Genomic DNA, 11,667 nt, shown 5'->3' with positions numbered 1-11,667 from the left:
GCCAAAACCAAATGCAAAGATGTGAAGTCACCAGCACTCCAGAAATATGCATTTCACACATTATGCCTTATGTGATGCTGTCTTCACAATAAACATGATAAGTGCCTCTACTTGGAGTGCTGGTGACTGCACATCTTTATTTTACAAGACTGGCTGGATAAAATTACATATCATTTGGCAGGTAAAACCATTCACATACTGTATATGGTATGTCTGTCAACTGTGTATTTATCTTTTTACCTTAAATTTTAAATTAAAGGTAGATTTTGTTTTCTGTTTAAAAATAACAAATATGTCTTAGAGCCCGTTCACACAGGGGCGACTCACCCGACAAGTCGCACTCCGCTCTTTACTATGGAACCGTTCTAATAGGAGCGACTCAAGTCGCTCCGACTTAGAAAAAGGTTCCTGTACTACTTTGGGGCGACTTCAGGGCGACTTGCATTGACTTCAATACAGAAGTCATTTTGCAAGTCGCCTCTGAAGTCGTGGGCAGATCGCCTTGCCGAGTCGCTCGGCAAGTCGTGCTTCCCCAGTGTGAACTGGCTCTTACATACCTGCTCTGTGCAATTGTTTTGCACAGAGCAGCCCCAATCATCCTTTTCTTGACTCCCCTGCTGGTGCTTCTGGCTCCTTCCTTCTGCCTAGTGCCCCCATAGCAAGAAGCTTGCTATGGGAACACACGACGCTCGCTCCCATTCACACATGGAACATGGTTTGTCCCCACCCCCGCTCTCTCTTCATTGGCTCACTGATTGTGATTGTGGTTGTGTAGTGGGAGCCAATGGCACCAATGAAGAGGGAGAGACCTGGAGGAGCTGGGGCTCTCATGCACACCACTGGATCGAGGTGGGGCTCCGGTAGGTTTTAGGGAGGCTGGGGGGGCTTCTGCACACAGAAGGCTTTTTACCTTCATGCATAGAATATATTGAGCATTTACAATGACCTTAAGTTCAGCTTTTATTGTATTAAGGCATTATTAAACCCAAAATCAAACCATTTATTATATTGCAGCTTGCCAATTCTTAGATGTGATGGTTGCATTCGTTTTTCTTTTTAGGCTTTCTTTCTTTTTTTTTTTCATCTGGTGATTCGGCCACTAAGTCAGTTGTTTTTCAAAAGAACAAGCTCTCTTCCAGATATATATCAATTTACAGGGATGAGGCCTCGTACACACGACCGAGGAACTCGTCGGAAAAGACAAATCGTTTTCCTCGGCGAGTTCCTTGTTAGGCTTGTGGATAAACTTGACAAGCTTTCTTTGTGTACACACTGTCAAGACCAAAATCTCGTCGTTCTCAAACGCAGTGACGTACAACACATACAACGGCAGGGGAAGTTCGATTCCACTGGCACAACCCTTGGGGCTGCTTTTGCTAATCTCATGTTACTGCGTGTTAAGTAAAAGTTTGGTAAGAGACGATTTGCACTTTTCAGTCTGTTACAGTGTGACGAATGTGCTATCTCCATTACAAACGCTACTTTTACCAAAGGTGCGCTCCCGTCTCATACTTTATTCTGTGCATGCGCGGGTTTCTAAGCATACACACGATCATGTTTCCCGTTGAAAACCAGCCCGACGAGGAACACGACGAGGAAATTGAGACTCCCGTCGAGGAAAAAGAGAACTTGTTCTCTTTTTTCCTCGTCGAGTTCCTCGACAGTTTTTTTGATTAAAAGCATACACACGACCGTTTTCCTCGGCAAAAAAGCTCTGCCACCAAGTTTCTTGATGGATTCTGTCGAGGAAAACGGTCGTGTGTACGAGGCCTAAGACAAACCATTACAGGTGGATAAGGTAGATAACCCTATTACAGGTGGTTACAATGATCAGATTTTGTAAAACTTTCATCCTAAAAGGGAAACAATACTGTTTGCGGAACTGATTACAAAGTGTGAGTTGAAGTTTGGCTTCAGCTTGTTAGTGTACTTAAATCTGCTATTACATATAGAACTCTCCTCCTCCTAGACTGACAATGCTGCTGTCTGCTGTGCCCCCTGTGCTCACTTATCTAGAATGGGGGCACAGATAAACAGAAAAAGGAAACGTGTAAAAAATGCACCCACCACATCAAATGATAAGCTACAATATATAACATTTTTGGTTTTGGGTTTAATACCACTTTAAGGTTCAAGTTGCCAACAAAAGGTTTACTAGGAAAAAATGATTGTGTACAAGTCAATTTGCTCATGGGACAATCTTTAACTAATCCAAGCAGTTGGGTCTGCCTTTACCACAATAGAGAACAGCATAGTGCTGCTACTGTGCTGTCACAGAAACAGCAACTATGTAGCCAGCATGTCTGACACCAGGATTAGCAGACCGGTATATCGTCCAAAATGCATAGTTTACTGCTGTTTTGTAAAATGTTCTAAAAGCTAAATTTGGATCGCTAATATCCTGGGCACATTCATTGTGCTGGCTACGGTCATAGACCAATTTATACTACCAAATATAACATTTTGATTTAAATGGTGAATTTCTTTGAAGGGCGCCAGTTTTCCAGGTCCTTTGTCTACACTCATTTAAAGTCATATCCCCTTTATTTATTTTTTTATTTACTAAATTTCTGCACAGAACATGTTGCTTGCATGGCTATTCAATGCAACTCACAATATTTAGCCACCAGCCTCCAAATTCCAGTTACCACAGCCTCAATATCTTACAATGTAAAATGTGTGATCATAGCTTGAATTTAGTGCACTTCTGTGGATGTTAATGTCAGTGACTTTTTCCGTACAATACAATTTATTAAACAGAGTTTTTTTTTTTTTAGATCAAAAAAGTGCACTTTATCTACAAAATAATTGTTTTATTGTTTCCAGATATCATGATACATAGTTTTTCTTTACTTTACTAATCTAAAAAGCATATTATAAGAGTCTTCTTATTCATGGGGCCCACTGAAAGATCCCATGCTGATAATAAAAGTTGGTCCACACGACCGGTTTTCTCGGCAAAAACCAGCAAGGATCCCGTTCGTGTGTACGAGGCTTTCAGGTTTCTCGTCAGGAAATCTGTCCAGAATCTCGACGAGAAAAAAAGAGAACCTGCGCTCTTTTTTCTCGTCAAGATTCTTGTCGGCCTGTTTCCCGACGAGAAACCCGAGAGTGTGTATACTTACCTGTCGCCGTGGAAACCTGCGCATTCTCGAAATGACTTTGACGCATGCGCGGTAGCTTCCACGACATATGTAGGGTGAAGCAAGATGGCCGCGATGGAATTGAATGTGACGAGCACATGCTCGTCATACGCGATGACGTCACCTCATTCTTTCTTTTCAAGAGAACCGCGGTTCTTTTGAAACGAGAGTCTGTACACTCGGGCGGCAAGAGATTCTTGCCAAGAATCTCGTCAGGGAAAACAACATTTTTTTCCTGAAGAGATTCTTGCCCGTGTGTACAGGGCTTTACAGCTTGAATTCATCAATGAAGTGAATATGGATTTTTCCAATGTCTTCCAAATGGTTGAACAATAATGTAATTTGACATTGTATGTAAATATAATAATTTACTAATCCACAGAATATTGTTTAGCATTTTTTAAATTTTGCAAAAATTCTGGTTGGTGCTAAACCTAAAAGCCGCGTACACACGATCGGAAATTCTGACAAGAAAACTGTGGATTTTTTTCAATTGTAAATTTGGCTCAAACTTGTCTTGCATACACACGGTCACACCAAATTCCTTTCTCCCTAATAATTCTCTCTCATATACAGTATCTCACAAAATAGAGTACACCAAAAACATTTTTGTAAATATTTTATTATATCTTTTAATGTGACAACATTGAAGAAATTACACTTTGCTATAATGAAAAGTATTGAGTGTACAGCTTGTAAGTGTAAATGTGCTGTCCCCTCAAAATAACTCAACACACAGCCACTGCTGGCTAAACCGCTGGCAACAAAAGTGAGTACACCCCTAAGTGAAAATGTCCAAATTGGGCCCAAAGTGTCAATATTTGGTTTGGCCACCATTATTTAACAGCACTGCCTTAACTTCTTGGGCATGGAGTTCACCATAACTCCACAGGTTGCCACTGGATTCCTCTTACACTCCTCCATGATGACATCACAGAGCTGGTGGATGTTAGAGACCTTGCGCTCCTCCACCTTCCATTTGAGAATGCCCCACAGATTCTCAATAGGGTTTAGGTCTGGAGAGATGCTTAGCCAGTCCATCACCTTTACCCTCAGCTTCTTTAGCTAGGCAGTGGTCATCTTGGAGGGGTGTTAGGGGTCGTTATCATGTTGAAATACTGCCCTGCGGCCCAGTCTCCGAAGGGAGGGGATCATTCCCTCAATGAACTGTAGCTCCCCAGTACCGGCAGCACTCATGCAACCCCAGACCATGACACTCCCACCACCATGCTTGACTGTAGGCAAGATACACTTGTCTTTGTACACCTCACCTGGTTGCCCCACACAAGCTTGACACCATCTGAACCAAATACGTTTATCTTGGTCTCATCAGACAAGAGGACATTTTTCCAGTAATCCATGTCCTTAGTCTGCTTGTCTTCAGCAAACGATTTGCAGGCTTTCTTGTGCATCATCTTTAGAAGAGGCTTCCTTCTGGGACGACAGTCATGCAGACCAATTTGATGCAGTGTGCAGCGTATGGTCTGAGCACTGACAGGATGACCCCCCCACCCCTACAACCTCTGCAGCAATGCTGGCAGCACTCATACGTTTATTTCCCAAAGACAACCTCTGGATATGACGCTAAGCAGGTGCACTCAACTTCTCTTGTTGACCATGGTGAGGCCTGTTCTGAGTGGAACCTGTCTTGTTAAACTGCTGTATAGTCTTGGCCACTCAGTTTCGGGGTCATGGCAATCTTCTTATAGCCTAGGCCAGGGATATACTATTAGCGGAAATCCATCTGTTGCAGAACTACAAGTTCCATGAGGTATAGCAAGACTCTGACAGCTACAAGCATGACACCCGGAGGCAGAGGTCCGCTAATTGCATATACCTGGCCTATGCCATCTTTATGTAGAGCAACAATTCTTTTTTTCATATCCTTAGAGAGTTCTTTGCCATGGAAAATGTTGGCAAGGACTATAACAATGCCTGGTTTTCACTGCTGTTTGAGGTCCATTATTGGAATTTACATCCACTTACTGTCCTGCTGACACATATTACAACAGACAGCAACTAAGAGAATTCCTGCAACAGGGACATAAATATGTTGTTGCTTGAGTGTTAGCCTCACTTCCTGCATGGGAAAACATTGTAGGGAGAAAATATCCCCAAACAGCAGTAAAATGCTCACAGGGGTACTAATCTTTCTCCACTCATCCAAAAGTATAGAACACCAGTCAGGTTTTTATTGCTGTCTGTGCCCCATTATAGGTATTTATCCTCTCTATTTTTTTCCTGGTGACCCTTGCCACTAGGACTAAAAGTGAGGAGAAATCCAGACTTTTGAGATGTCACAAGAACAGGAATAGAGAGGAAATTTTTAAATAAGTACAACTGTTCTAGTGACAAGTGTCTAAGAGGGTGTTCCCTATAGTTTGGCAAGATTTTCTATCAATTCCTGTTGCATCTTGCAATGGGACAAAGATATAAAAAAAATCCTGCCAGAAATGTTACCATTCCTTACTCTATCCAAAATGAAAAATTAAGTTTTGGCTTTAAATACACTGTACTTTATTCATGCATTTAATAAATTGCTGTTAATCCATATTCAGATAGATTAATGATTTTGTTCAAGTTGATTTCCAGAAGATATAACTGACTACTTAAATACTGTATGTGTGATTGTGTTCTTTTTCATAAGTTGTTTGAAGAAAATGTATAGATTGTAAAGCTATTTTTGTGTTTTTTTTTTAAGACAACACAGGATGGGTCATCCCAACGCCACACCCCTACCCGCATTCCCATGGCAAAAGGTATGAAAGCAGTAAAGCCAATAATGGCAGTGCCAGGAGCAGGAAATCATTCAAAATTTGAGCCACGTGGCGAGAGTCAGTCTATGAAAATAGAATTGAAGAAGTCGCCAGCCAGCAGCTCTGCCCCTCTGGGAGGGGGGAAGGGCTGAGGCTAAGCCTCAGGGGTATGTGCAGGTGGTTCTGCTACCATGAAATGCAGTTCCCTGTTTATCAAAGTTCTTAGATCTGTACTAATCAATGACTTCTTTGTTCACCTCTCTGCTGCTCAAAGGACCTGCAGGCTGGTGAGCCATTGACTTTTTGTCATCTAGTTGTTAAAAATAACAAAATTAAAAAAAAAAACCATGTGTCTCAAAGTTAGATTAGTAGAACTTTTTCTATACTGTAAAACATTGTTTCAGACGATCATGAGCGAGTAGGAACGGTTCCAATAATTCTTTTTGGCTTTATTCTGTCAATTGATAGACCTAAAGTGCATGTAAAGGCACAACTTTTCCATAGTTTTGGATAGAATTGGGAAAGATTTGACTCTCTGTTAAGTATTCAGTGTGGCCTGTGACCTTGCCGGGCAGATTAACCTCTCTACTTGTTCCCACTGTCATCTAGAGAGACAGGGAAATCTACAGTTTAGAGTTGTCATGAGAACAGAAAGGAAGGGCAGATTTTGCCGTAGGGCAAATGTTTGTGAAAACTTTCTAGAAACTAAAATTTTCCTCACATTGGAAAGATTTTTTCTCATATCCTCTTCTGCCTTCAAGATAGGAAGTGAAGGGAAATCCAGTACCAGGGCAAAGAATGCAAAATAACCTAAAGGCTTTTGACCCTTACCTATTCTCTACAAAACTAAGAAAAGTTTTAAGTTTTAAATTGCCATATCCTATGATGGCACAGCCCAAAGTGGTAAACTGGCATTTACCCTACGTTTACACCTACCCGTTTTTCTCCCTTTAAAAACACTGTATAGCGGGTTGCTAGGGAGCGGGCTGGGAAGTCAGCCGCCACATCCTTAACAACTGATGAGTCATCAGCTGTCAGTGGCATGGGGTCCCCTCCAAATCCACACCAGACCCTTATCCGAGCATGCAGCCCAGTCGGTCAGGAAAGGGAGGGGATGAGCGAGTGTCTCCCCCCCCCTCCAGAACCATACCTGACCGCATACCCTCAACATGATGATGGGGACAAGGGCCTCTTCCCCACAACCACGGGTTGTGCTTGAGGGGGTCTGTGGGTGTGGGGATTTATCAGAATCTTAAAGCCCCCTTTGACAAGGGGGTCCCCTGATCCTGCCCCCCCATGTGGATGAATATAAGGTACATTTTTGCGAAAAAAATTTGTTTACATTCAGCTGTCTTCAGTTGTTAAGAATGCGGCAGATGGCTTCCCAGCCCACTCCTTAGCAACCAGCTTTATAGCATTTTTTAAGTGGGAAAAACGCAAAAAGGCATGAAAACTGCATGCAAAAGCACATCAAAAACACAAGCTTAAAAACGCAAAGCGCACTGTAACACATGCCTGAAAAATGCATCAACTGGATAGATGTGAACCAAAAATATGCCAGTACAGCATTCAAGGGCACCTGCCACCTGAAAACAGCACATACATGTATTTCTAAACAGATACCTCACATAATGAAACTTGTTACATTACAGATGTGAGTCAACCTGTTGCATGTACAGTATATGGAACTATTATGTAGGCAAACACAGTGCAATGTGCTTACGAGTATTTGAACTGGCACAGAGCATGCTTTATTATACTTAAAGTTTTTCTACAGAAATTCCGTGCAGCATGCCACTCCTACTTTCCTCTTATTGGTTACTTGCACAGAAGAGTTGTATTGAATTGAATTGAATTCATTGCTTTTAAGAAGATTTGTTGTTTTACAGTATAGAAATGTTTATAGAAAATGGATCTGTAGCACAGCATGTGTTGACCTGCATGCCAGGTGAAGGGATATGATTTTTCCATGTGGCATGCATATGCCTGTGTACTGCATTGCTCTCTAGTTACATGTGATCTGCATGATTAGCATAGCAACATTCAGTTTACTTTCCACAAACTTATGAAATGCTGCCCTCTTCTGATTGACTGTGTTCTAATTTGAAAACAGTTTCTCTTTGGTTAAATTACCTTTACAAGTGTTAAAATTCCTTTACTAATAAATAAGAAACACATTTTTATTTTATTTTTTATCCTCTCTATAAATGGAAAACAAAATGACATTGATATTTATATTGAATTCTCTTTTCACTGAATTGCAGTACACGTTTTGGAAAGTAAATGAATTCATGATTACAAATATTTTTTCTGTATTGTAAAATGTACCCTTTGTTCCCAGCTGGAATCTAAAAATGATATGTTCATGTCTAAAAGCCTACACCATTTGAATTGTGTTGATCTGATTTCTGAATGTCCCTTAATCTATATACAGTGCCATGAAAAAGTATTCATACCCCCTTTTCCACATTTTGTCATGTTACAACCAAAAATTAAATGGTTTTTAATGGGATTTTAATGTGATAGACCAACACAAAGTGGCACATAATTGTGAAGTGGAAGGCAAATGATTTTCAATTTATTTTTTACAAATAAATATCTGCAAAGTGTGGCATGCATTAGTATTCAGCCCCCCTGAGTCAATACTTTGTAGAACCATCTGTCGCTGCAATTACAGCTGCAACTCTTTTTAGGTATTTCTCTACCAGTTTTTCACATCTAGAGAATGACATGTTTGCCCATTCTTCTTTGCAAAATAGCTCAAGCTCTGTCATATTGGATGGAAAGCTTCTGTGAACAGCAATTTTCAAGTCTTGCCACATATTCTCAATTGGATTTAGGTCTGGACTTGGACTGGGCCATTCTAACACATGAATATGCTTTGATCTAAACCATACCATTGTAGTTCTGACTGAATGTTTAGGGTTGTTGTCCTGCTGGAAGGTGAAACTCCACCCAGTCTCAAGTCTTTTGCAGACTCTAACAGGTTTTCTTCTAAGATCGCCCTGTATTTGGCTCCACCCATCTTCCCATCAACTCTGACCAGCTTCCCTGTCCCTGCTTAATAAAAGCAGCCTCACAACGTGCTGCTGCCGCCACCATGTTTCACGGTGGGGATGGTGTGTTCAGGGTGATGTGCAGTGTTAGTTTTCCGCTACACATAGCATTTTGCTTTTAGGCCAAAGAGTTACAAATGCATGCCACACTTTTCAGATATTTATTTGTAAAAAAATGTTGAAAACTATTTATCTTTTTCCTTCCACTTCACAATTATGTGCCAATTTGTGTTGGTCTATCACATAAAGTCCCAATAAAATACATTTACATTTTTGGTTGTAACATGACAAAATGTGGAAAATTTCAAGGGGCATAAATACTTTTTCAAGGCACAGTTTTAGCCGAATTTTAAATGTTTTCAGTATAGTAACATACATCTATTAAAAGTGTGTGAAAGCAGCCAGGAAGCAAAAACCTCCCATGCCCTCTAACCTGTGGCCTTTATATAAGTAATTAACAACTGAAATGTTTTCCACATAGACAATAAGGAAAATAGCATGTAATGTCATGTCATACCATTGTCAGCTACATCAAAAAAATATCAATATACGGTGCTCAAAAGTAATCTTCTTGTTTGTGTTACACCCTCAATAGTTACCTATGTTACACTTTTGGTTATTTTTGCAGCCATTACCTCTTAGGGCACAACACTGTCTATAAAATAATGTATTTTGGAGCTGAGTAGGGGAGGATTTATTGCCAGGACTGCTAATTATTGATACCTGGAGAAAAGAAAAGAATATATATAAATATACTGTACGTAAAAAGATTCCTACAACTTGACATTGACATTTAGAGTTACAGAAAAAAAAGCTGATATCTGGTAGAAGATGTAGGTACTATGAATACACCTAAATGCTGATCTACAATGTTCCAACACATCCTCAAAGTAGTACATCTGTACATGCTTTAAAACTGAGCACACTTGTGTAACAATCTATGGTACTTAAAAATCTCCATAGGTGATGCTTTAAAAATGTCTACAGGTTACCATTTTAGAGTTAGAGAGGAGTTCTTGTGCTAGAACTATTGCTCTTGCTCTAACGGTCATGGCAATACCTCACATGTGTGGTTTGAACACTGTTTATATTTGTGGGTGCGACTTATGTATGTGTTCACTTCTTGCTGTGAGTACTGAGGGATGGGGCGCTTACATTTTTTTTTTTTACACTGTCCCCTTAATTTTTTTTTTTTCCTGATCACATTTATTGCTGTCACAAGGAATGTAAACATTATAGGCAGTAATAGGCAGAAACAGGTACTCTTTATGAAGGGATCTGGGGTCTATAACACCCCAAATCCCTCCTTTGCACTTAAAAGCCTTAAAAATGCCAAGTTTGGCAACTTTGAATGCTGTCATATTTTGTAAATTTGGGGCCTTTAAGTCTTCTGTAAACCTGAAGTGATGTCATAACAGCACTTCTGGGTTACTAGACCTGAGACTCGATCCAAGCCGATTTGGCTTTGTTTGGGTCTCTGGACAACCGGCGGACGTGCCAGCTGGTCGCTCGGGCATCCCGGTGGGACGGGTGAGCCCAGGCGAGTCAGGGGGGAAAATGGCGGGAGGGGGAACATCACCTCCCGCTGCTTGCGATAACAGCCAAGAGGATTTTAGCCACAGCAGTTATTACAAGAAAGCCGACCGTTGGCTTTAGCTGCGCTCATCACCCCAGTACAACCCCTTCAAGCCGAGGACACATATTTGTGTTACATTGGTGTGAAGGGGATAAGGCTGGCCTTAAGAGGTTAATGTTTTTTTTTTTTAAACTTTGCCACTCTATTTAAAATTTTGGAAGGAGATGAGCATTAAAGGAGTTGTTTACGATCTCTTAAGGTCTGTGGCTTCTTATTCTATCTCACAGCATAGCAGAAAATATTAGACAATATTAGTATGTAAGCTAACAACACCCAAAAAGCTCAATTATTCTTGTTCAGATTACTAGGACAGCTTGCTCACATTTAACTGTTGTTTCATAAGAAATTTAAAGCAATCCAATTTTTTCTTTTCCAGAGAGCATTATTATCCATCAGGTACGCATGAACACTAGATGATATGAACATGGAAACATGAATCGATGCACTTCTACTGAACTCAACCTCTCATGAATGTTTTCTGGGATGTTTAACAAGACCTTGATTTCTGACTATGCTACTGACACATTAAAGAAATTATGTCTTTTTTTTATATTTGGGAAAAAAATATCCCAAATCTGCAGAATTTTGTGGAAAGTAATTTTTAAAGGAATTATTTCTTGGCGAGAATTTTAACTTATTTTATATTTTTCTGGATTTTTTTTTTTTTCAAGTGGCTTTTCACAAATATTGTATTTTTCATATTAAAATGGCTTTGACAGTTGTCTACCAAAATAGAATGCTATAATCTGAAATAATTATTTAAAGGAGCACCTTTATGTGTACAGGTTAAATAAATGAAGGAGTAAATGTGGTTCAAATAAAAAATTCAAATTCAAGTATGTGTAAGTAAGCAAATGTTTGGTATTTGTGTGGGAATTTATATATTTATTACAAGAGGTAAAACTGAAAGCTTTAATTATTAACATTGTGTAACTGTGCTTAAAGTCATAGAACTTAGTTGAAAGGAAAATTCTACTGAGCACACATGTTTTAACCACTTTGCATCCGGCCAATTGTCAAAAGTCGGCCGCAAGGTGGCTCTCAATTGCCAGGAGGACGTCTATGGACGTCCTCCG

The 11,667-nt window shown here is 40.1% G+C and overlaps 1 protein-coding gene across 5 annotated transcripts in view; it reads left to right on the top strand.

The window, feature by feature from the left end:
- The window catches only part of FILIP1 (filamin A interacting protein 1), a 209,337-nt gene extending 197,910 nt beyond the window's left edge, over positions 1-11,427 (top strand). For 4 of the 5 annotated variants that reach the window (XM_040349970.1, XM_040349971.1, XM_040349973.1 and 1 more), the window contains 2 exons: positions 5,845-6,066; positions 10,968-11,427. In XM_040349970.1, coding sequence (XP_040205904.1) covers positions 5,845-6,051 — 207 coding nt within the window. In that variant the 3' untranslated portion in view covers positions 6,052-6,066; positions 10,968-11,427. The remainder of the gene's footprint in view (positions 1-5,844; positions 6,067-10,967) is intronic. The other variant, XM_040349972.1, reaches the window with a different exon arrangement.
- The last annotated feature ends 240 nt before the right edge of the window (positions 11,428-11,667 follow it).

This window comes from Rana temporaria, chromosome 4, assembly GCF_905171775.1.
Source record: "Rana temporaria chromosome 4, aRanTem1.1, whole genome shotgun sequence".
Lineage (NCBI taxonomy): Eukaryota > Metazoa > Chordata > Amphibia > Anura > Ranidae > Rana > Rana temporaria.
This window is presented reverse-complemented; position numbering and strand designations above follow the sequence as displayed.